A 26,574-nucleotide genomic window follows, 5' to 3' on the forward strand; every position below is an offset into this window, starting at 1 on the left:
ATCAGCCCTAACTAGCATGGTCAGTAGTCAGGGATCATGGGAAATGTAGTTAGCCCAACAACAACATCTCAAGGGCGTCATATTGGCTGCCCTTGCCTTAGAGATATTTGTGAGCTTGGCTAGGATGACTTGGGGATTAGTGGCTGCCTATGCTAAAAAAAATTCTGAAGCTTACACTTGAAGTGGCACCTCTGAGGGCCAAGGATGCAACATCCAGTTTTAAAAAAGCCCCTCTTAGCATCCTTTTATCCAGGGTACCTTCTGTCAGGAGCCTGTCCTACTCTGAAGTAGGACCCTGGTAGAGACACATGCCCGACTGGCATGTTCTCTCCCTCCTGGTTGATCGTTCAGGAGCTTCAACAGCTTTCTTCAGCCTGAACATCACAGCGACTGATGCCAACAGACATCAGCACACTTAGGGATCAGCAGAGTTTGCGCAGAACTCAGTAGCTCAGCATTTGGCTAATCTACATTTATTTACATATAAAACACTCGGAGCATTCTGACTTAGCTCCTTCCTCTTTCTCATCAGACAGCAAAAGAGAAAGAACAAAGGACAATAGTCCCACTTCATGGAACACAGTAACAAAACATCCTGTCTCCGTCACTTCCCACTCTGTGGAGTCAAAACATACACCATCATGTGATAGACAACAATCCCATGACTGCAATCACGGAGCAGGAATCTTAACACCTTCTGCTTGTCTTCCCTGGCGTTTCCTCTCTTACTTTGCTTTTGGTTCTGTTCCATCCTTCAGCTGATCTTGCCAAAGTTTAGCTTCCGAGCTCTGATCTTATAATGCCTTGACTGGCTCTGTCCAGATTGATATTGAGTGTTCCAGAATTTCTTTCTTCTCGGGGGCTAGGGCTGGGGCTGGCATTGAGAAAATTATTATCGCATGATTACTTATAAGTTCCATCAGGATTGTGAGCTACTTCTAGTTATTCCGTTGCGGTTGCTGTTATTTAAGAAAAACTTGGTGTTTATATAAACTTCATTGGAAGTGCATCAAAATTAAAATGCTCATGCTCTGTGTCTGTCAAGTTCCATATTGACTTATAGCACCCATGTCAGGCCTGGGACTTGGCTCTGTAGCAGGATGCAATAGATACTTAGTCTGACTCAAACAGGTGATGGCCAAATGGTCCAGAGGCAAGAGATGTGGTCAGGGTTGGCCTGGAGTTCATGTACTGGGCTAGGCAGACAGGAATCAAGAGCTGGAGTCAGGAGACATGGCCATGGGTGGACTGAGGTCAGATACCAGATCTAGCAGGAAGTCCCTGAATTTCTGTTGCTACTCAATGCAGTGAATTATTGGGGAGTTGGCTTAGAAGGAAGTCTTACAAGCCTTGGTGGGTTCCGTTGGCATGTTAGCTCAACTGGGATCAACTGATGGACCAGTACTGAAGCCTAGGGGCACCCGTAGCTCTCAGAGCCCAAGCTGATTGAGGGTCTAAGGCAGCCTTTCCCAACCTGGTGCCCTCCAGATTTCTCCCAACAGGTCTAGTCACTATGGCCAAGGATCAGAGACTGAAGGAGTTGTATTCCCAAACATCTGCAAAAGGTTGGATTAGAGCCTGCTGGCAACTCCCTCTGTCTGTGAAGTTTGCTAACAACTTATGAGCCATCCTTTATTTATTTGTAAACTCATTAACACAGTTTCTGAACCATATCTGAAGAATGCAAGCAGCTTAGCGATGGCAATGACAGTTCTTCAGTTTGCTCATTTACTGCTGCTGTTCCTGAAAGCTGAGAGTGCTGCTCTCGACTCCCACTTCAGTCAGCAGGAGATGAGAACACTCAGCCTTCCCAAAGAGGTATATTGGTCTAAATCTTGCAGAAGCTGATGGGAAACTTCCTGCTACTTTTCACATCAGCCCCATCCATTCCAGACCTTGAAACTATTGCTTTTCCCCTGGTGCTACTTTCTGTACCATCCCCCCCCCCCTTTTACAAATGTCTGTTGAAAATTGGAGTGGGCAGCCAGCAGAAAACACTCTTGGCACCTCTGTGGTCGTCTAGGAAATTTCACCGGGGCACTATAGCAACAGATGCTCACTTTGGTGATGCAGAAGGAAGGGTGTTCTTGCTTCTACGAAGCATGTTTGGAATCTAATCTATTGAGGCCGTGTGAAATGAGCTAAGAGCTGCAAGCTTGTGACTTTGTACAGTTACTCTTTTTGGAAAGATTCAAATAACCCTACTAAAAAAAGGAACACATGAGTGTGGTTCAGTGTTGTAGCAGTTGTGGTTGAATTGTTTTTAGGACTTTCTTCCACACTGGGCGAGCCCTCCAGATGTTGTTTGATTACATTGTCTATCGAGGAGTAGTGAACATAGTGCTCTCCAGATGTTATGGACTAGAACTCCCATCACCCTTTGCGATTGTCCCTGCTGGCTAAGGCTGATGGAATTCACAGCCTCATTTGCTAACCCTTGATCTTCATTCTACCCACATCAGTTTCATACTAGTTGAACCATGATGACTTTATATCAGTTGAACCGTCATGACATTCTCCAAAGAATTCTGGGAATTGCAGTGTAGGTAAGGGTGCTAAGAATTCTCTGTTGGGGATCTCTCGAGCTCCCAGGGATCCCTGTAGAGGGCATTTTATTCATGTTGTTGTTTAGTCGTGTCCGACTCTTCGTGACCCCAGGCACTCCTGTCTTCCACTGCCTCCCGCAGTTTGGTCAAACTCATGCTGGTAGCTTCGAGAACACTGTCCAACCATCTCGTCCTCTGTCGTCCCCTTCTCCTTGTGCCCTCCATCTTTCCCAACATCAGGGTCTTTTCCAGGGAGCCTTCTCTTCTCATGAGGTGGCCAAAGTATTGGAGCCTCAGCTTCAGGATCTGTCCTTCCAGTGAGCACTCAGGGCTGATTTCCTTCAGAATGGAGAGGTTTGATCTTCTTGCAGTCCATGGGACTCTCAAGAGTCTCCTCCAGCACCAGAATTCATAATTTTATTCATAGAATCATAGAAATGCAGAGTTGGAAGGGACTATGAGAGTCATCTAGTCCAACCTCATGCAATGCAGGAAACTTTCACCCAACATGGAGCTTGAACCCATGACCTCGCGATTAAGTCTCATGCTCTACTGACTGAGCTGTCTTGAATATTTGGAAGCAACATTTTCACCACAAAGATTCTAGACTGCTGCGGCTGTTTGAGTTCTGGGAAGTGATTTCATAGACTTTTCTCGGGCGAAGTTGGATGATTGTCATCTTGGCATGAGTCTTGGCAAATTCTGTGATTAGATGATTAGAATAAGCTCCAGTTCTTGCTGGAAATGTTCTACTGCATGTAGAGCAGATACAACTGGAAGCATTGGATAGTTGCATGGGAGTGTTGAGAGAAGGGTAATTTCCAGCTGGGACTTAACAAGGACAACCTTGGCACTTTTGCCGCCTGAAGCAAAACAATGCCACTAGCCTCACTCCCACAGCCGATCCTCTTATTTCTGCAGTGCGAAGGTGCTCCATTTTGTTCTGCTCTCTTGGCAAAGGAGGCCATTACAAGCCTAGAAGAGGAGAGAAGTCAAGCCAGGTGAAAGCTGAAAGGGAGTTCCCCAAGGGGAGGGGGTGTTTGCTCTATACCCAAGTCTCATCATTAGCTCCTGGGTGCTAAAGGAGCAATTGCTATTCACAATTCCCTGTATGATCACTGTGTTGAGTTCCCTTCCACTTCCCTGTTGTGTGCAGCTATTGAAATATGTACCATAACATCATTATATTGCGTGTTGCTCCGCCTTTGACTGATGGTTGCCAGTTTTGTGGTCTGGAAGAGGGTATGGAGTTGCTGTTTCTCAGAGGCAGTCCTGCGAATTTTATCATGTCTAAATGGGGGGGGGGGTGCAAAATGTTTTTCTCTCCCCCTTTTGTTAATTTAATTTCATCATTAAATATTGCAGTTTTCTTATTTATTTGTTCCAGTCCAAAACTTTTTGGTACTTACCTTTTAATCTGTTATTTTGCTTTTATTCCTTGTGATAGCAGTAGCAGAGCTGATTTTAGCAGGAGCTTCTGGCAGTGCCCATTTTATTTTTCTAGAATACTCTTGACGTTGGACTGTTCTGGAGCATTGTGTTGTGTGTGCACCATGGGGCGAGGGGATAGCAGTTGTCACTAAAAATGCCACCCCACCGCTGCCTGCTCCCATTCTATCCAGAAATGACCTAGAAAAAATACAGTGTCCAGGGCATTCTTTCCCCAGAAATCATGCTGGTAAGCCCTTCGTTCTTTCTGAAACCAGATTTGTAACCATAATGTCTAATTCCATTCTGAGATTTCATTTATGAAAGACCCAGCAGCTTGGATTCTAATGACATGCACAATATATTCTTTGAAAGCTCATTCTGGATTCAGAACATTTGTTGTTTCTAATATGAGACATTATTTTCCTGACCCTGTGAAATTTGTTAAAATGGACCAACGGTATCTGATTTTAAGTCACACAAGAAAGAAAGACAGAAGAAAGAAAGAAAGAAAGAAAGAAAGAGCGAGCTGTGGGATTGGGGGACATTTTTCACATAACCCTGGATCAGTCCATGTCAGACCCCACCCCCTGAATTTGCTGAAAGGGTTAGCACAGTAGTTCTTCCCAATTCCTCTCTGCATCTACAGGTGTTTGGGTGGCGCTGAGCCTACCCCCTAGCTGTTCTGCCAGTTAAATGGTCGGCTTCCTTTTGTTACCCCAGGAGTATCACCTGCTCTGCCAAAAGCCTGTTCCTTTGTAAAATCAAAACTTGCCCATCACAGATGTGTTCCTACCACGGTCGCACCTGCTGGTATCTGTGTGTCATTTAAAAAACATTAACGGAGATCCAAACAAGGAAAAACAAAGCTTGCCGGCTTGCCTAAGCTGACAGATGAAAATGTTCAGCATGTGCGGCAGGAATGTCCATCGTCAAAGACACACATGGAAGGGAAGCAATGTAACTTACCTCGCTCACCCTCTTCGCTAACGACTTCCAGAGGGGTAGCCGTGTTGCTACAAAAGTTAAGCCCATTGGTTTCAGTGGCTTGACTCTGTGACTAGCGTTGGGTCTCACCTAAAGAGTCTTGTAGAACCTTGAAGAAGAAGAAAATATTTATTGTGGCTAAGTGTCTGTGGTCTGCAGCACGTCTCCTAATGGGTTGCTAAGGATACATAGTGGCTTGCCTAATGGGTACCCTCCTCTGAACAAGAGCCTTATGGTGTGAGACTTGGATGTTTTGCTTTCTTTTGGCATCTTCTGATAGGAGTAGTATGCCCTCTGCTCGCTGAATATATTCTCGATGGGGTTGTCTTCTGTGGATAAGTAGTCTAGCCTTTGACTAGGAGACTGAACTTTTGGTTTTTCTTGCTCTGTAGCTAGGCAGGCTGTGTGTAAGATGTGTGTGTGTGTGTGTGTGTGTGTGTGTGTGTATCAAACTACTGCTACAAATTTGAAGCATCCAGCATCATGGCTTCTGCACTGCCAGTGCTGTGACTCAACAGCTATTCCGGCAGATTGAGCGCTGCACTTCTGGGGTAGCACCTAGGCTGCAATAGCAGTCCTGGCTCTGGGGGCCAATTCCTCTTTTCGAAGTGCTATTTATGTCCCCCAATCTTGTTCCTCCGTTTGGGCAACTTGTCTCAATGGAGAGAACCTCACTTGGCCAATTCCCCTCTCCCTATAGTGTTGCCCTTTTGAACCCAACCCCCTGGTTGCCTGCCTAGGATTCCACAACCCGCCTCTGTCCATTTGAACCTTTTAACGGCTGCCTTTGGCATGTCACCCCTTGCCCCCCCCCCGGGGCAAGTCCTAACAGGAGCAGTTGAAAGCACTGGGTCTGCTTAGCCTGGGGAACATAAATTTAGTGGGGGAGGGACATGATAGTGATCTTCAAAAATAAGAAGGGCTGTCATGAAGAAGATGGAGGAGGCCTGTTCTATATTGCTGTTGGGGGCAGGATTAGACAAATGAATGGACTGGATGGATCATTGGCCTGATCCAGTAGACTCTTCTTGTGGTCTTATGACTCCTCTTCCTTGTCACCCCCAAGGCTTCAAGAGCACAGGAGGAAGGATCTCAGGCAAGAGTTTTAGGCAAAGTACCCGGCTAGGTGTATGTACGTCAACTTGGGAGGAGAGGGAAACTCATGTGAACACTTGCCTGGATCAGGACCTGGATGAAAGCCTGGTAGAGGTGGAGTCTGCATGTCCTATAAAGCTCTCAGTCTACACAGAAACAAAAAAGTGCCAAGCTCCACTACCCAGCCTTTCCTGAACTGGGTAACAAACAAGTTGCCATTAGATGTTGCCCCAAGCAAATGCAGAGGGTAACAGTTTCAGAAGGACTTAAGGACAAGCAAGAAGGGTTTTGATCTGGCTGGCAAAATGTCTCAGTGTTGGGGTGGTGCTTCATTTCTTTGCAGAGAGAACTCCCAGGTGATGACATTCTGGGATATAATCCCCCATGTTCGAGGCCAATAGTTCATTATGCTACATCCCGAGTCTCATCAATTTCTGGTGCTTGTGTTGCATTAGGTCTGTCATTTACATTGCAGCCTGCTTAAGCAATCTTTAATGCTTTAAAAGCTCCCGATGTACATGGCAAATTAAAGCTTTGTCACTGATGGGCGAGCTTTACCTGGCTCACCTCATAATGGCTTTGCTTTTTCTGAGCTTTCTTGGAAATTTCCCAGAAAATGTTCAGAGTCTTTCTGAGTTCTGGAAAACCGAGCTCAGAGGAGGTTGATCTCCCAGCTTCCCCTTCTAGTCTCTGCACAGTGGCCATTGTTAGATGCATCCTTAGAGCTTGGTGCTGCTTAACATGCTGATGATGATGATGATGATGATGATAATAATAATAATAATAATAATAATAATAATAATAATAATAATTTATTTATACCCCGCCCTCCCCGGCCAGAGCCAGGCTCAGGGCAGCTAACACCAGTAAAATTACAGTAAAAACATAATAGGGGGGGGGACCAATTTAAAATACAGGTTAAAATGCAATTTAAAATGCAGCCTTATTTTAAAAGTATCCCATAGATCAAAACCATAAGGGGAGGGAAACATAAGGGTCAGACTGAGTCCAAACCAAAGGTCAGGTGGAACAGCTTTGTCTTGCAGACCCTGTGGAAAGATGTCAAGTCCTGCAGGGCCCTAGTCTCTTGTGACAGAGCGTTCCACCAAGTCGGGGCCAGTACAGAAAAGGCCCTGGCCTTAGTTGAGACCAATCTAACCACCTTGCGACTTGGGACCTCCACAATGTTGTCATTTGTGGACCTTAAGGTCCTCTGCAGGGCATGCCAGGAGAGGCGGTCCCTTAGGTACGTGGGTCCTAGGCCTTCCTAGATGTGTGGAAGTTGTTGTTTCCCATGCCTGCCTGTTTAGTGGATTGTGCCAGGAATGGTACTGTGTACCCTTGCAGCAAACGATGCTCTTGAAAAATCCCCCGGATATCCATGCCCAACTTTTATCAGTCCTCCCCAACACCTCTCCCTGCTTTCGTAAGGGAGGGCTGGCGGGTAGCAGTGTTGAACCTATTATGGCTCAGACCATAGAGCTTCAGAGGCTCATAATGCAGGTGAGGTCTACAAACTGCCACTGTTCTGAAATTTGCCGCCACCTCTAAGATGCACCAGTGCCCAAATAGCTTTAGAGTGCAGCCTCTCTCCTTGTTGCCGTACTTTCCAACCGCAAGCTCTCAAAAGACAGATGCACTTGATAGTGCTATGGATCTTCATTTACATGTAAATTGTAAAGCAATTTATTTGTCTCCATGGTATTAGACCAATTCAAGTGGGAAACCTTTTCAATCAGTCCAAATGGAGAGAGATGTGGTCCACTCACTCCCTGGTGTATTCCCCCTCCTGTAGCTTCTTCACACTTTTCCTGCCTAGGTTTTTAGTCAATCTGTAGGAGGCTAATAGATGAAGCAATGCACCTTTGGCACATTTTCCTATGCCAAGAGGCAACAGAACTGTCCCTTGGGATCTGTGGGCCTAGTTTAATTCCTAGGTCATGTTTCCTTCCTTGCCCTTCCTTCCTTAGATGCATATCACACACTCTATTCCCATCTGGCTTCTGGTCCATTTCCAAACAAAATTGGGAGTGCTGGTGCTTACCTTTAAAGGCCATAAACAGCTGAAAGACTAGGTTCTCTGGAGGAACATCAGCTCCCATATCAACCGGACTTTGTGCTGAGGTCGTATTCAGACCATATTCTGCCAAGTGCCACCACTATCCGAAGTAAGGCAGGTGGCACCAGGAAAACAGAGCCTTTTCAGTGGTGGCAGCACTCTTTGTGGATTTCCCTCTCCAGGTAGGCCTGCCTGGCACCAGCATGGTTATCCTTTAGGCACCTGGCAAAAACTCTCCTTCCAGGCTTTATAAGGTATCTTAATGTATCTCCCCTTCCGCTGCCAACATGTTGTTGTACACAACTGCAGCTTAAAAGGCTAAGTGAGCAGTGTCTTCCTTAGAACTCATAGAATCGTACAGTTGGAAGGGACCGTACAACACCCTGCAGTGCAGGAATCTTTTTGCTCAAAGTGAGGACTTGAACACACAACCCTGAGATAGTGCGCACCCCGGAAATGATCTCTTTCAGCTTCTGCCTTCTGGAAGAAGGTACAGGGTTATAAAGACTAAGACCAACCAGTTTCTATCCAAATGCGATTTTGGTTTTAAACGCAGTGTAAGGAGTCCCTATGGGAGTGTATTGTATTTTAAAAATGGGGTATCAGAGTTTTTAGGGGGCTAACCAGGTTGGGATAGCTGGGATAGCAGGCTTGTTGGTTTTGAATGTCTTATGTAGATCCCCCCTTCAATTTCATTGTTCTGTATGGGACAATGATAATAAAGATTATCGTATTATCGTAAGAGTCTCATGCTCTACCAACTGAACTATCCCATATGATAAAGGCACATAAAAGGCTAGTCTCCTCGAGTATATCAACCTCTGCATCATTTGGAAGGGCCAAAAATGGAAACCAACTGGCAATTTAATAAAACAATCGGGATTTACGTGTTGCTAACTGGGTGCATTTGTTGAAACAGACCACTCCATCTGAAGAAGTGAACAAGAAGCAGCTTCTGTCACCCCACCGCCTTTCTGTCGATCAATCTGAGGAACGTTTCCAAAGGCAACGAGCTGTGAGTGCTGTCAGCATCATTACCAGTGCCATGGAAGGTAAGACGTTAAGTCCAGCTGCTCTCTCTTAAGTACAGTCAGAGAATCTTGAGAGAATGGCAGGCCGTGGTCCATCTAGCTCAGTTGCTTCGCACCAGATAGGACCTTTGATGTGGGAGCAGCTGCAAGAGATGCCCGTGTAGCTTCCTTTGTAACATGGAACATGGAACATTACTGTGATTGCGTTTTGAACTTCCTTCCCCAGACCAGTTCTAAGCCTTTCCCTCCCACACTCCCAAATTTGAAGCCATCCTCCTACTTCTCTCAATTCCATGGAAACCTGGGATCAAGCTTTGGGTACTTGGCAGTGCGGTCCTAGACACGCCTTCTCAGAAGTCAGTGGGTTCACAGCCTGGCTGTGGCCATTTATTCGTTTTCATTCATTTATTATATTTCCATGCCACTTTTTGCTCACACGAGTCACAAAGCGGCTTACATGCAATAAATAATAACACAGTGGATCATCACAATTACAACATAAATCATATAAAATAATTAACAAATCATCCATAAAACAACCAGCTTCTATAAAACACTGTTAACAGAACAGTTTAAAAACAGGCTAAACAGCACAACCAAAAGAAGAGTCATGTTATGAAATTCACAAAGCATTACAGCACTCCTAATCCGCAAAACAATATTAACAACATTAACAAACTAACCACCAAAAACAAACTAAGCACTGTGGAATACACACACTCCGCACCCCCATAACTCATCGTCTTTCACTCAGCTCATTAGAAGACACATACATTCACACATAATTTAGACAGTGTTTCCAAAACTTGGGTCTCCAGCTGTTTCTAGACTACAACTCCCATCATCCTTAGCTTGTAGGGCCAGTGGTCAGAAATGATGGGAATTGTCCTCCAAAAACAGTTGGAGACCTAAGTTTGGGAAACCCCGATTTAGAGCTTAAAGGTTGCCCAACCCATTTTGGCCAAAAGTCTTCCTTGTGGAGGCAAAACGTCTTCAAAATATATTTCTGAAGCCAATAGTTTTAATTTAGGTATCAGACGATCCTTCCTTTCCTCTTCCATTTTATTTTAAATATTATTTATTGATTACGTCTGTCTGCATTTCCTGCCTACATCTCCTGCCCAACTTTGGGCACAAGGATTTGCCCTCAGAATTCCTCCTCCAAGGTTTGCTTTTCTGTAAAGGGAGCTGATAGATGTGCTGTGCTATCAGCACTGCATGAACGCTGCTAATTATGAACGTACGAAGGAAAGAAGCTTTGCACACCCACACAAAAATCTCCAAAATGGAATCAGGCTAAGTGTCTGAAATTTCTGCTATTATTTGGAAGTTCTTGTCTGAGGCTGGTGTGTGTAGTGTGTGTTTTATAGTGGACTGCACCAGTTCAAACACCATGTGGGGAAACAACATTTATTTATTTATTTATCTTCTTAACATTTACATCCTGCCTTCTACCCGCAGAAGAGAAACATAAAAAAATGAATATGGCACAGAGAAATGTTCTCATGCAGCAGTTTGCCTGCTCTGCTGGCTTTCTATTTGCAAGATTTTGGGGTTTGGTTTTAATTTGGGAGCTTATTTAAAATTGTGACCCCCCCCATCTATATTCAGAAATGATGCAGTGCATTGCCACCTTAGTGTTCTGCTACATATGTTGGATCAGGCCTGAGAAGAAGATGCTGTGGTTTGGGGTTGGGAGATTTTTATCTAAACAATCCAGTGGTTCCTGACCTTGCTCTGCTCAAGAGAGAGAGAGAAAGATCTTGTTAAATTCTGTATCAACCACGAAGAAATGTAAGATGGCAGTGGCCCAAGCATTTCTGCATGGGTCACCTTTAACAAAGGCTGTCATGACTGCCGTGGCTTTCAGAAACTAAAGCTAGTAAGGAACAGACATATAGCTGACGCGGTTATTTGCCATGTCACACTGTGGTGCCAAAGTTGGCCAAGCGGCAGGAAGCAAGGTCATTTGGACAAGGTTGAATTCCGCTTTCGTTTACAACAACCAGTAGTGGAATGCAGGAAACTGCCGTCGTGCATGTCAGACTGTTTGACCATCTCCTTTGACTGGCAGTGCCTCTTTAGGGTTCCCGACAGAGGTGTCTGGCTTCACCTGCTGGCTGTTCTGCTCACTTGGATGCACCAGGGTTGAAGCTGGACCTTCTGCTTCCAACACATGTGCTCTGCAACTGAGCTATGGCTCTTCTCACTGTATTATATGTCTGTGTTGTTGCTTTTAGATGATAGATAGATAGATGATAGATAGATAGATAGATAGATAGATAGATAGATAGATAGATAGACTCCAAATGGGTGGGGTATTATTATTATTATTATTATTATTATTATTATTATATAGATTAGACTATATGCGACTGATCTTGCATGTCTGCTTCAAAAAATTATATTTGCTGTCTTTCTTTGGCTAACGCTAGCAGTAATTCATGTCTACTGCAAAGAATGAGGTCATAGAATTGTAGAGTTGGAAACAAGTTAAAGGAAAATAAGCAATTGAAAATTTATGTGATTTAAAAAATTTTTCATTCTGTATTTTTGTTATTTATCTGTTTTTTCTCTTTTTTATTTTATTGTAATATCTTAAAAAATCTTAATAAATATCTTATAAAAAAATAGAATTGTAGAGTTGGAAGGGACAACAAGGATCAGGTAGTCCAAGCATAGGCAAACTCCAGCCATAACAGGACCAGTGGTCAGGGATGATGGGAATTGTAGTCCCAAGCATCTGGAGGGCCGGAGTTTGCCTATGCCTAAGTTAGTCCAGCCCCCTACAATGCAGGAATATGCAACTGGCCCATATGGGGATCAAACCTACAACCTTGGTGTTATAACCACCACGCTCTAACCAACTAAGCTATTCAGGCTCCAGTCCAGATACTGCCACAATTTTAGCCTTCTTTCTTGCCAATGGATGCTTTGGGGTGGTTTTGCCTCCATTCTACTGAACTGCAGAGCAAATGGCAGGCTTTTGAATGTCATTTCTGTGGTATGATTCTGCAGAGAGTTATTATACTCTCTGTTTACTGTATTTTCGGCAATGTGTTTGTTCTAAGGTTCTTTGTAAATATGGGTGTGTTTTTTAAGTATGCTTATGTTGTAAGCTGCCAAGTGTTCTATATCGAAAGCGGGGCAGAAATGAAAGCAATTAATGAATAAATGAATCAAGCATGTGCTCTGCCACTTGCTGTGGAACTTAGCAGACAATATATTATTATATATATTAATATTTGCGTGGCGGCGGCAGTGGCAATAGCAATAGCAGATGATCGAAATGAAGAAATGCACCTGAAGGTGTAAGTTGTCCTTTTGAAGAAATATAAAAAGTAAAGGTAAAGGGACCCCTGACCATTAGGTCCAGTCGTGGCCGACTCTGGGGTTGCGGCGCTCATCTCGCTTTCTTGGCCGAGGGAGCCGGAGTACAGCTTCCGGGTCATGTGGCCAGCATGACTAAGCCACTTCTGGCGAACCAGAGCAGTGCACGGAAACGCCGTTTACCTTCCCGCCAGAGCAGTACCTATTTATCCGCTTGCACTTTGACGTGCTTTCGAACTGCTATGTTGGCAGGAGCAGGGACCGAGCAACGGGAGCTCACCCCGTCGTGGGGATTCGAACCGCCGACCTTCTGATCGGCAAGTCCTAGGCTCTGTGGTTTAACCCACAGCGCCACCCGCGTCCCTTTGAAGAACTATAACTGGGTTTAAATCAGAGGTGGCGGGCCTTTGTAAGCCTGGTGGCTGCATTCCATTTTGAGCAGCCTTCCCGGGGGGCACTTGCCAATGATGATTAGGGCCAGAAGCAATTGTGAGCAGAGCAACAGATATAACTCCTACTTTGACTTATGTAGGCTGCATTGCAGCCATGCAGAATTCAGAGAGTTCCACCTACAGCCACATCCCCACAGTTCAGGGACATAGCATTCCAACCGGGCGAAAAAGCACTTGTGGAAGGTGCAGAGCCATGGCCGTTTGGAGGATGTGGCCTTGGCAGAAGGTGTGGCTGGATGGAGAGCCTTGACAGCCGAATGGAGAAGCTTAAAAGCTCAATGGAATGTGTCCGTTTCCTTGCTTGCCTGCCATTCCCTGACCGCTGCGTTGTGTGCCTTGCTCCTTCTCACTTAGAGCTTGAGGAATCCCAACAGAAATGTCCCCCCTGCTGGAATCATTTTGCCGTCCGCTTTCTCATTTGGGAGTGTTGCCCGCTGTGGCTGCTGATCAAGAAGAAAGTGAGGTTCATCATCATGGACCCGTTCAGTGACCTCACCATCACCCTTTGCATTGTGATGAACACTCTTTTCATGGCCATGGATCACTACAAGATGACGGAGGAATTCGAGAACGTGCTCAACATCGGTAATCTGGTAAGAAGATTCTTCTCAACATGGATGCAGTGCATTCAGGCAGGGGGAACCGGAATGACAAGGGCCTGTCCCGCCTAGCATCCTGCTTCCAATAGTGTAGGCATAGGCAAACTTTGGCCCTCCAGATGTTTTGGCCTAGAACTCCCATGATCCCTAGCTAACAGGACCAGTGGTCAGGGATGATGGGAATTGTAGTCCAAAACATCTGGAGGGCTGAAGGTTGCCTATGCCTGCAATATGGCTGCATTTTAATGTTTTAATGTCTTTTAATCTTGTTTTTAAGTTGTATTCATTCAACTTGTTTTTATTATTGGTTGTTAGCCGCCCTGAGCCCGGCCTTGGCTGGGGAGGGCGGGGTATAAATAAAATGTATTATTATTATTATTATTATTATTATTATTATTATTATTATTAATTGGTTGGCCAGTTGCCTGCAGGTGCTCATCACTTAACACAGTGGAATCTTGAAGTTCCTTTTAGCTAACATGGCTAATGACTGTATGGCATCCAATCTTCTGTAAATTCTTTACTTACTTCACCAAACCATTTTTAGGCATTGCAAATATAGGCCATAAAAACAACAACACCCAGATATGAAATTTTAAAATATATACAAAGAAGCAGCTATGTAAAAATATGTAATAATGAGGATTTTCATTGGAGTTTCTTCCCACTAAAAAGTGCCATTCAGCATTGTAAGAAATACTATTGATTAAAACTATTTTGTTAAAACCCTCTAAGACTTAGTCCACCCTTGCAGCAAAATAAAGTGGCAGGATCTTGAGGTGCTAGACTAGACTGGACTGCTTTTAGCTGCAGGTGGCATTATGGGCTGGGATGCCATTGTGGAATGCAGCAGGGGATAGATCATGTCTCATTGATATGCAACATATGTTCTTTCCAGAAGGTCTCAAATTTCAGCCGTGCATCCCTGAACCAAACCCTTTCTACTCCCACTTCATGCTTCTGCATGTGTGGAGTGAGCTCAGAAGGGACCCATTTACTCTCACAGAATTGTAGAGTTGGCATGTGCCAGGAGGGTTATCTAGTCCAGCTCCCTGCAGTGCAGGAACCTTTTGCCCAACGTGGGGCTCACACCCTTGCCCCTGTGATTAAGAGGTCATGATTCAAACAGCTCCGGTGTTTGCAGGGCCGTCCTAAGCATATCTGGCGCCGTGGTGCAAAGATCTCTCCGGCATGCCCCCCCCCCAGGGAACTCCAAAACAAGGGAGGGGGCAGTGGAGAATGTCCTCTGCCTCCCCCACCGCCCTGATCCCTGGCGTGGTGGTGACGATCAAGCAGGAAAACGTGCTGGCGGACATGCTCTTCCATCCTAAGCTTCTGCAGGGATCACTCTCCTCCTGAGGAGACTTGGGAAGGAAGCTGCTTGTCCGCCAGCCACATAGTTGGCGGGGCGCAACTGGTGGGCGTGCAGGGAAAGGGGAGGCTGCCGGCAAAGTCGCACAGCTCCCCCACTCACTAGGGCGCCCCTGAGAGGCCGGCGCCCTGGCGCAATGAGCCACTAACACCAATGGGAAAGACGGCTCTGGGTGTTTGGCTAAAACTGTAAAGTTTCTAGCGCCCTGCGGCAGGTGAGAAAGGAAGTTTTGGGAGGAAAGCAACCCTCTTCCTCCAGCTGTGCTCTCATCATTGCAGGGAGCCACCTGTGACAGGAGAAGCCTGCTTACAGCTTAGCATTCTGTTCCTTTCCACAGGTCTTCACTGGGATTTTTACGGCTGAAATGGTCTTCAAACTCATAGCTCTGGATCCCTATTACTACTTTCAGCAGGGCTGGAATATTTTTGACAGTATAATTGTCACGCTAAGCCTGATGGAACTAAGTCTTTCCAGCATGGGAAATGTGTCTGTGTTACGCTCCTTCAGACTGGTAAAGTATTACGTCTGCTTGTCTGTCTGTCTGTCTGTCTGTCTGTCTGTCTGTCTGTCTGTCTCTGTCTTGCACACCCATTGCAACACCTTTTACCAGTTTTTAGAGGGAATTTGTTTAATCACACAACTCTTCCACCTGAAAACTGCAGCTCTGTCATGCATTATTTAAAAAATGACTACTTGTTTCTCTTTTTCATAATAAGACCATTTGAAAGTAACAATTTTCAGACTAAAGGGTAACCTGCTATGGCTAAGCTGAAACGGCTTCCTTTTGTTTGGTGTCTATGTTCATATATATTGCACCATGCCTTCCTTTGGAGGCTATTTTTTGCACTTTTCTGAGGAGCATATTCATATTGCTTTGATGTGCTTATTCTCAGTACTATTTTTCCATTTTCCTACGTGGCACTTGCAGTCTTTGCCCTCAGTTGTCCACACTGACATGTCACCCAACTGGCCTTGGTTGGTGACCCACATGGCTTTGCTGGTGTCACACAACACCAGTGTGATGATGTCTCAGAAGCTCAAAAAACAAGAACCTCCACAGCCGGACCTCGTTTGTGGGCAAATGACTCCGAAGTTTCTGAAGGCATAGAAGAAGATGGATAATAGCACCAAAAAGCAGCAGCAGCCATAGGGCAAAAGGGTTCTGAAATGTACCTAAAAGACAGGAGCACTTGGCAGGATTAATAATTTATTTGCCTGTTTGCTTTTTTCCAAAGCAAATATCAACACTGTGGAGAATAATTGGGACAGTTAAGGAAGAGCCAGTAGCTTTTACTATTTGCTTTAAATATGCTGGGGGCTCCAGAGACAGGCCGTGACATATAAATAGCTAAGATTATGGTCCCGTGTTAGTTTGCTGTGCTTCTTGAATCCCTCTCTCTTACCCAATCCTCTTCTGTAACAGAAGATGCTCTAGCACAGGCATAGGCAAACTCCAGCCCTCCAGATGTTTGGAACTACAATTCCCATCATCCCTAACCACGGGTCCTGTTAGCTAGGGATGATGGGAGTTGTAGTCCCACATATCTGGAGGGCTGGAGTTTGCATATGCCTGCTCTAGGACTAATTGGGTAAGGGGAGGGGGGGTATTTCTACCTCTCTAAAAACCTTCCATCGCAACAAAATCAACCCAACTGGTACAGCAAAAGTAGTCAGGCAGCCCATTGTATCCCTTTTGTGAAGTAACCCATTGGGTTCTCTGCTCTGTATTGGGTGTGAGAAACATCAGAAGCTGCCTTATAGAGAATTAGAACATTGAGCCATATAGGTCAATATTGTCTACATTAACTGGCATCAACTCTCCAGGGAATGAACCTGGGATCTTTTGCAGGCAAAGTGTATCCTCTGCTGCTGAGCTGCAGCAAAAGTGTTTCAGTCTGGATCCCAACCCAAGTGGGTTTCTAGTCAAATCTTGTGTGGTTTGCCATTTTGAATGCATCCTCCTGTGTTTTTCTTGTCTAGGCGCAGAATTGTCTTGTGTGTATGTTTATCTGCAAGTTCTCAGTTGTTGGGTTGTGTTTTTTTGGTTTACAGCTGAGGGTCTTCAAGCTCGCAAAGTCTTGGCCGACCTTAAACACTCTCATTAAAATCATTGGGAACTCTGTGGGTGCTCTGGGGAACCTCACTCTTGTCCTCGCCATCATCGTCTTCATTTTTGCCGTGGTTGGCATGCAACTCTTTGGGGACCTGTACTACAAGCACGTCACGAGAATCAGCACCACGGATCGGTTGCCCCGCTGGCACATGAACGACTTCTTCCATTCCTTCCTCATCATCTTCCGCATCCTCTGTGGCGAATGGATCGAGACCATGTGGGACTGTATGAAAGTAGCCGGGCAGCCTCTGTGTCTTCTGGTCTTTTTACTGGTCATGGTGATTGGCAACCTGGTGGTAAGTACGACAAGGCATTTTCTTCTTTTGGAAAGAGTTTCTCCTCCGCCATGCCATGGTTCCCCACTCACAACAGCCGCTGGTTTTCAGGGTCTCCGGGGCTCATGTTTAGGACATTGTGGCTTTTGAGCCTGGAACCTAGGCTAGCAGGTGTACTCCACATGTGTTATTGCAGACTCATTGTGTGTGTCGCAAGAAAACCTATCGGAGAAGCTCACAAACGTGAACTCCTCCAGTCGACTGTGTGCAAAGTTGATCAGAACAAAACTCAGCCCTGCTCATAGCCTGTCAGAAGCAAACAGATTAGAGTTGTGTTAGCACAGATCCTTGAGTAGCCTCCATTGCTGCTGCTACTGCTGCCTCCTTCCTTACTTTTCCTCAGGGAACACACCTCAGGCGGGGAAAGGCAGAGGCGATAGCAGTGGACACAGAAAACGCTCTGTGCACCGGGGCACTGAGACAGAAACCCTCAGGGGCCTCTTTTCAGTATCCTCAACATGTAGCACAGGAGCTTGTCTTGGCAGGAACTGGAAGACTACAGTCATGTTCTAGCTTCAGAGGGTGGTAGTGCATCTCTTGTGTTGCCTTTTCATGTGGTGGTATGTCAGGGAGTTGGGGGTCCATAGATCTCCTTTCAGGTACCATGGTTCAAAGGCTTGTGCTCTTGAATTGGTCACTCTGTGTTGTGTGCCTGAGACTGAGACATTGCATTTGCCTGTGTGTGTTATAGCTCCTGCTTTGGAGATGTTTGTCTTCTTCTGTAGTCTTTGCCCAAAACTTGGAATGCCAGCCTTCATACACACATGCAACCACATGGAAACAGCTTCATTGGAATGGTATCTCATGCAATCTGTGTGTGTGTGTGTGTGTGTGTGTGTGAGAGAGAGAGAGAGAGAGAGAGAGAGAGAGAGAGAGAGAGAGAGATGGGACCATGTGGGCTACCACCCAAGCTTCTCATGCAATTGTACCCATGCACATCATTGCAGAATTCACACACTCACCTATCCCACAGCCATGTAGGGTAGCGCAAAAGAGAAGCAGCTCACATGTAATTGTATGTTTGAGAAGGAGATCTTACAATCCTCTATACTGGCACCCTCCAGATGTTGTTGGAATTCAACTCCCATCAGCTCCTGCCAGCATGGCCAATGGTCAGGGATAATGGGAGTTGTAGTCCAAAAACTTGGAAGGCACCCAAATGGCAATCCTTGCTTATCCTGCCTTTAAATGTATTGCTCTATTGAGATCTATAAGCTGGTTGTGTTTCTACAAAGCTCTCCTACTAGCTAGCCAGGCCTCAGTAGAATGCTTCCAGTATAGAATATCTTCATATTGGCTTGAATTTAAGATATGGGTGATCATCTAGGTGTTAACATTTGTAGCTGGAAAAGCATGTCAGCGATTCCTAAGCCTTTGGCATTAACTCATACTTCCTGAAATGCATTCTGGCACATTGCAGTACTGTGGCGAGGCTGCCAGTTTCCCATCAGGTTGTGTTAGTCATCCCTGTGGAATTGAATATCTTGACCACGGCCACCAAATTAGGGTCTGCATAGCTCTCTTTAGCGCCGTTATGATGCACAACTGTAATCTCGTTGCATTTGGAGTGTCATTGACAAATGCTGTCAAGGGTCTGATAGAATCAGGGAATGGGTGGAATGAGCCACACACACTCGCGCCGAAACGGTTTCGGGACTATCCACCCTTGCGTAATGATGTTTGCAGTTAGATCTTGCAAAATGGCTTGGCGCATTTCAGATGGAAATGAAGGTCACGGGGTTAATACAGCAAACTGTGGCTTGGCAAGTTATTAAGGAACGATGGAGTGTCTCGTTAACGGCACTCTGTCAGGAGTCCCGGCGATTGCCAGCAAAATGTAATTGTACCCTTGTTGCATCATGTGAGGTGACACCAAGGAGCCATGTGATGCCACCTGTCACTCAGAGGGGAGTTTTGTGGTGTGATTTTGAAAATTCTTAACATGCTTGCTTGGCAGTACAAATCTTGCTGCCAAGAGGGAGGGAGAGAAATACATTAGGAGCTCTGACCTCTAAACAGCTATGCTGAAATTTCGACCCTGGGATGCAGGGCTTGTGACCGCATTGCTCACTTTAGTTCTGAACAAGACAGTAGATGAATCAGGTCACCTGATACATTTATCACGAGAGAGAGCCTGGAATTTTCTGTGCCACCACTGAAGAGATATTCACGCGGTTTCATACCTTACTGGAAGGTCAGATCCCGAAGGCATCCCAGCCAAGAGGACAAGAGTCCCCCTTGCAGAAAAGCCACAGAAGAGCAACCAGCAGCCAGCTATCCATGTTATCTGGTGATATCATCAGAATAAAAGATCTGGATGCTGTGTCAGTGTATGGTCCCAGGGGTCTTGAGCCAAGGACTTCTTCAGAAATAAAGCCCAGGCACTGTTGTCATGGCAGGAAAGGGAGCTGCCAGCCTGTCTCCTCCCTCATCGTTCTGCCCGGACACTGAGATCCAGCACTGAGGGCCTTCTGGCGGTTCCCTCATTGCGAGAAGCAAAGCTACAGGGAACCAGGCAGAGGGCCTTCTCGGTAGTGGCGCCTGCCCTGTGGAACGCCCTCTCATCAGATGTCAAAGAGATAAACAACTACCTGACATTTAGAAGACATCTGAAGGCAGCCCTGTTCAGGGAAGTTTTTAATGCGTGACTTTTTAATGTATTTTTAATCTTTGTTGGAAGCCGCCCAGAGTGGCTAGGGAGACCCAGCCAGATGGGTAGGGTACAAATAAATTATTATTAGTAGTAGTATTAGTATTCATCAGGATTGTTGATGACCAAGAGGTGGTATTGTTGGTGTCAACTCAGCAGGTGTCAGGTGACACAGTGGACCAATAGGGTTCCATCTTGTCTTATAACCCTGCTGATCTTAGTTCTTCAGTCTTCTCGTTCACCATCTATCTCTGGGCCTGTTTCGTCACCACCCTGCTTTCCAGACAGATCACCACCTCCATCTCCTGAAATATGGAGCAAGCATTTCCAGGCCTCTTAAAGGAGCAACATGCTTTTAGTTTGTGACGGCTGAATGGTACCCTGCTTCATAAGCTCAGGAGTTCAGAGATGTCGAGGGCTGAGCATCTAGATCTGGCAAAGATGAGCACAAGAAATAAAAGAACAAGCCTGGGAAAGCGCAGATTAGCTGGACTTGCCAGGCACTTTTTAGCTCAGAGAGCTATAGAGGACAGTACAACCATTTATGGGGAAAGTGATTTGTAAAGTAGCAGGCCTCAGTCTTAAATCTGAGAGATGGGTTTCCTCCTCTGCCTAAATTGCCATATGGGTTCATTAGTGCTAGTGGGACAGGGGTACCCATAGACCCTGATTTAAATGCTGAGAGCCACTCCAAACCATTTCTTTTAGATGAGGGATAAGGACCATTCACTTGTGTGTGTGCATGCATGTGCACGCACACACTCCATGTTAGGAAGCTTGTGGGATGTGTTCAGAATTCTAGATCAGTGTTTCCCAACCTTGGGTCTCCAGCTGTTTTTGGACTACAACTCCCATCATCCCTTGCTAGCAAGACCAATGGTCAGGGATGATGGGAATTGTAGTCCAACAGCAGCTGGAGACCCAAGGTTGGGAAACACTGTTCTAGATTGTGCATATAAGTTGGACAACTTACTGGTCATTTGCAGAGAGCTGCCACCACAAGCAGACATGAAAGGAAAACAGTGAACGACAGTTCAGGGAGATCTGGAACACAATGCAACAAATCTCTCAGCAAATCCAGTGGAGGAGGCACTCAGTGGAGGTTGATTCTTTAGGGCGAACGAAGCAGTGCCCAACCAACTTCAGTCTGTCCTCAGCCAGCCCCCTACCTGCCTACCATCTTACTTGCAACCAGTTTAGGAGGCTGTCCTGCATAGCAGTTCCTCCTCCTTAATCTCTGTACAACTCTGTAGGGAGGAAGATGGGGACAAAGCTAGAATTTGTTGACTCTGCCTGTCACTGGTCCTGTTGTTGGTTTTCCTGGCTTCTGCCCAGTGGCACTGGACAACAGTACGTCCTTTTCTCTCCCTGCAGCAGCCTGACGAAATGTCTGCTGTCAGGTGGCAGCTGAGGAAGGAAAGGCCCAGTAGAATTGGTCTTTTAGCAGAACTGATAGAGTGGTCTGGCCTGCTTACCCTCTGCTGAAGCCTGACAAAATTCCTGCTGGCAGGTGACAGTTAATGTGAAAATAACCAAGAGTCCAGCAGTTACATTTTTTACATTTCTTGTAGTTAAGAGACACTATTTTATCAGGGGCTAGGAGATGCTTCTAAAATTCTCCGCATTGGAATTTCTACCCAGATATTGGGATTAGGTTAGCGGGTCTTCTTTTTCTAGGGGAAGCAATGCACTCCAAGGTTCCAGTTTTAATTTCTGAATTTCATACACACAACTGTGCATAAGCAGTTTGCTGAAGCTCCCAGTTCATTCATGTCTCCTTCCATGTCTCTTCTCATTACCCCTTCTTTATTGGGGTGCCTGTGCACCATGATAACTCCACAAACAACAACAACAAACTCCTCCAAATAAAGTTGCTGTACTTACGACTGCATTAAGATTCTTGTTGTGCTGTGTTTTATCAATGCCCAGGAGTGGACGTACACATAAATAGGGCACAAAAAGAATTCTGATGGAGTCATGTGTACAGCTCACTGATTATGTGGATCCTACTCCCCTATACCTATGTGGGCCCAGAAAGGATGTTATCCAAACTCAGCAAATACTGTAAAGAGGAGCAATTAACCACAAACTGTTTGAAAACCAAAGTGCTGGTCTTTGGAAAGAAGCCTCTCAAATTTCACTAGTCAGTAGATAAATCATGCAATTGATCAATGCCAGGTCTTCAAATACCTCACGGTATGTTTCAGTGAGGGCCCCTTTCCTGGAAGGTTCATACAGAGAAAACTAAAACTTTCACTATGCTAAGGCTGAAATTCTGCACATAGTGAACAAGAAATAAGTCCCTTTTAATTTGACAGGATTTACTTGTTGTTGTTCTTCTTCTTCCTCCTCCTCCTCTTCCTCTTCTTCTATTTATACTCTGCCTTTCCCCTGCCAGGGACTCAAGGCCACTTACATATAAAATAGGAATAGCTAAAGACACAGGAGAAAATAATAATTAAAACATTAATAGAATACTCACACACAACAACAACAATTGTTATTTATTTCTACCACGCCCATCTGGCTGCGTTTCCCCACTCTGGGCAGCTTTCAACAGAACATTAAAACCAGAATAAAACTTCAAACATTAAAAACTTCCCTAAACAGGGCTGCCTTCAGATGTCTTCTGTTGTTGTTTTTTTGCATAACCAAAAAGCTTCCAGTTGAATTTTGTAAAATGCATAGCGCAACCACTGAGGCTGCAGCTCAGTGGTCGAGCATCTGGCTTTCATGTAGAAGATTCCTGGTTCAGTTCCTAGCATCTCCAGGTAGGACTGGGAAAGACTTCCTGTCTGAAACCCTGGGCAGCCACTTCCTGTCAGTGTAGACAGTACTGGGCTAGACAAACGCAACAGTCTGACTCAGTAGAAAACAGTTTCCTATATCCCATCTAGACACGTAGGCAAGGCTTTTCAGGAAGGCAATATGATTACCATCCAAGCTGATGCTAGCATCTAAATATAAATATTTTCCCCACAGGAAGCAAGCCTTTTGCAAACAACAACAACTTTAAAATACTAATTTCCTTATAATTTGGAGAGAGGGGCGAAAGCAAAAGCTGCAGTTTTTAAACATTGTATTTCTGCTAACCGGTTTCCCCAAAGTGGATGTTATTCTTTAATCAACAATATCCTCTGGCTTCTAAATATTTATCAGACACAAAGTAGTTAAGAGTGTATTTATTCAAGAGATCAGGAGCATTTTTTTTTTTAACAAGCACAGTTAACTACGAGAGGGATTAGCTGTTGGAGGCAGGAAGTTCTTTCACCCTCGGATAAATAAAACATCTGAACTTTGCAGTGTTATAACCCAGAAAAAAAACAACAAAATTATTCCAAGGATGAGAATGCATGTCAGCCTCTGTGGTATCCCAAAATCCCATAGGAGTTCAAGATTAGAATGGGGTAGTCAGTGCAGCCTCTGCCTTCTTCAGAATCTCACCCTAAACACACACACATAGGGAGATGTTTATACTCATGATAACAGAAATATTCTGGAAAGCATATAGGCAATGGCCTGCTGAAATTTCAAGGCTGCAAAGGTGGCTGAATAAGATTTTTGGTGGTTGTAGGTGAAGCTTCAGCATCCTTGCCCCTCCTATAGCTTGCAAAACCACAATTTTGTTGTTGTTGTTTAGTCGTTTAGTCGTGTCCGACTCTTCGTGACCCCATGGACCAGAGCACGCCAGGCACTCCTGTCTTCCACTGCCTCCTGCAGTTTGGTCAAGCTCATGCTGATAGCTTCGAGAACACTGTCCAACCATCTCGTCCTCTGTTGCCCCCTTTTCCTTGTGCCCTCAATCTTTCCCAGCATCATGGTCTTTTCCGGGGAGTCTTCTCTTCTCATGAGGTGGCCAAAGTATTGGAGCCTCAGCTTCAGGATCTGTCCTTCCAGTGAGCACTCAGGGCTGATTTCTTTAAGAATGGATAGGTTTGATCTTCTTGCAGTCCATGGGGCTCTCAAGAGTCTCCTCCAGCACCATAATTCAAAAGCATCCATTCTTCGGCGATCAGCCGTCTTTATGGTCCAGCTCTCACTTCCATACATCACTACTGGGAAAACCATAGCTTTAACTATACGGACCTTTGTTGGCAAGGTGATGTCTCTGCTTTCTAAGATGCTGTCTAGGTTTGCCATCGCCTTTCTCCCAAGGAGCAGGCGTCTTTTAATTTATATTATGTAAAATAGCAAAGATGAATCAGTTATGCGAAGTATGCAGTGTAGTTTACACTGGTCTCATAATTCAGATTTTAAATTGCAGGCCAAGATGTGTCTTCCTTCTGATGCTGGACATGCACATTTCAGTTCATAATTGAGAAACGCTGAAGTACAATGTTTGGGAAATCTTTATTCCTCACCCTCCACCATGTGTTGGGTTGCTACCTGGGTCGCCCTGACCCCCATTAAAGTTTAGAGAGTGAAAGCACACAGTCTCCTTTCTGTTCTTCTATCGCAGGGCTGTAATTGCTTGACCTTGTTACACTCTTTTCAAAATACAGTATTAATCGCTTGCTTCCGGGGCAAAAGCTGCACCAGCATTTGACCCGTGTGGATTCTGCTCTTGAGTCTTGACTGCATATTCCTCCGGTGCCTGTGAACAATATTCTGTGTTATGTGAAAGGGGAAATGGCAAAGGCTTTGTAAACGAAGGGCTTCCCTTCTATTCCAAATATATTGTCCCAAGGGGTTAACCTTGATATGAGGACTGCTAATTCTAGGGTGACAAGATGCAAAAGAAGATAGAGGCTCCTGGGCCTTTGAAAGGTGTGCAGAACATATCCTGAAATGCAGCAGAGCAATTTCCCCCTATAAAATTGAGCAGGAACCATTCATTTATATGAGAGAAAGTAAATGAATATTTTGGGGTGAGAGTCAACAAACCTCCCCTCTAGCAGCCTGCTACACATTGAGACTCAATCCTGATTTGATCTGCATGGACCCACGCGATATCTTGTTTCTCTTGGTCACGCTAGAGCATGACGGGATGTTAGGAAGGTAAGGGGGGGCTTTTTCCTTTTTAGACAGACAAGACAGAATTAGAGCAGAAATTTTTTGCAAATGTGTATACTTTGCAGATGAATTATATCTATTTATAGAAAGGATTTTAGCTGTCCCTTTACCTACTGTGACCAAGGGCTTGTCCACACTCCCGCTCGTCCCTTAGAAAGCACAGGTCCGAACGGTTTCCCCCTTGCCCTGCACCTTTCCCAGGGAAACCCCACTAAGTGGGAGCAAATGGCAATTTGTGGAAAACCCAATTGCTGTTTGCTCTGATTGAGTGCTAAAGAGTGGTTTTCTGTGCTGGGAAGCAGTGAGATGAGGATGTGTAGATAAATTCTAGGAGCAATTGCTATGTTCATGGCTGCACCCAGTCCCCCTTTTAAAGCCATCAAAGCCAGTGGTCATTGCCAAAGCTTGTGGCCATGAGTCCCATACATTAAGCATGCACTGGGTGAAGAAGTAATCCTCTTTCCACAAAGTGAAACCTCCAGAGTTTTATACGGCTTTGCTAGGCTGCAGGCTCATGCACGGTCAAACTTATCTTTACTTTCTTAAGGACTAGAGGCTTGCTTAGATTTATAGAATGAAAAGCACAGGTTCTTGTGATGCTGAATATTGGGCCCCAGTTCCAGTGCTTCAGCTTATCCCGGCATGATTGCAGAACAACACACGCACACAGCCATAGCTCTAGGAAAGCGCCTTAGAAAGAAAGTTGGGAAGCAGCCAGGAAGCCCAAGGCAACGTCTGAGATAAGGAGAGAAAAGTCGGAGTATATTACATCACCTTGGACACCTCATTAAGCAAAGTGAATTCATCTCCAGACACTTCCTGCTTAGCCAAGGAGAGGAAGCTCTAGCAGATGAATAAGCACATTCTGGGACACAAGCGAGCACAAGAGACTCAAAACAATTGTCATCCCATTTGTAAGCTTGTTTGCTTCTGTTCTGCTTGCGAAGATGCTAGCTAGTGCTGTGTTAAGGTTCGGTTTTAAAGCTCCCCATCCCCAGTTCCTTCCAAATTCCTTTTTTAGAAAAAAGAATGTTTTAGAGAGAGTCAGTGGTTTTGTAAGTTGCACTTAGACCATGGAGATCTCGATTTCAATTCCCCCCAGTCAGCTGAAAGCTTACCTTATCCTTTGACCGCTAATTGCCTCTCAACTTTACCTGCCTCACACAGTTGTTATGAAGATAAAATGTGGGGTGGGATGTACATTGCCCTGCGGGAATAGGCCTAAGAGATGATGAAACAATTTTACAAAGCAATCTACAAAATTTAGAGTTTAGTAGGTTGAAAGAGGGCAGGATGGGGGTTAGTAGCGAATTGCCCACCAAATGGCAGGACTGTGTGTTGTAGCAGCTGACTTTTAAAGATGGGCTACAGCAGAGCTTGAGTTGCTATTTCTTCTTATCTGCTGACACCTTTTGCTTGCTTTCTTCCATTTTGTAGTTGCGTCCTCTAGGGTTGTCCCTCTTTTTGTGACAGGGTTCCTGTGCCTTTAAAAAGGTGTACAACTGGGACTATAGCTTGACAGTTCCAATTTTCCCTATCGCTGTATCTGTATTCTTTGAAATGT

The 26,574-nt window shown here is 45.1% G+C and overlaps 1 protein-coding gene across 6 annotated transcripts in view; it reads left to right on the forward strand.

Annotated features, from left to right (window-relative positions):
* The window catches only part of LOC128424082 (sodium channel protein type 5 subunit alpha-like), a 207,287-nt gene that overhangs the window by 80,685 nt on the left and 100,028 nt on the right, over positions 1-26,574 (forward strand). For all 6 annotated transcript variants that reach the window (XR_008332921.1, XM_053409898.1, XM_053409897.1 and 3 more), the window contains 4 exons: positions 9,035-9,167; positions 13,283-13,521; positions 15,237-15,410; positions 16,952-17,308. Coding sequence is in view for 5 of the 6 variants with exons in the window: in XM_053409898.1 (XP_053265873.1) it covers positions 9,035-9,167; positions 13,283-13,521; positions 15,237-15,410; positions 16,952-17,308 (903 nt within the window). In the remaining variant the exon portion in view is untranslated. The remainder of the gene's footprint in view (positions 1-9,034; positions 9,168-13,282; positions 13,522-15,236; positions 15,411-16,951; positions 17,309-26,574) is intronic.

The sequence above is a fragment of the Podarcis raffonei genome, chromosome 12, assembly GCF_027172205.1.
Source record: "Podarcis raffonei isolate rPodRaf1 chromosome 12, rPodRaf1.pri, whole genome shotgun sequence".
NCBI classification, from domain to species: domain Eukaryota; kingdom Metazoa; phylum Chordata; class Lepidosauria; order Squamata; family Lacertidae; genus Podarcis; species Podarcis raffonei.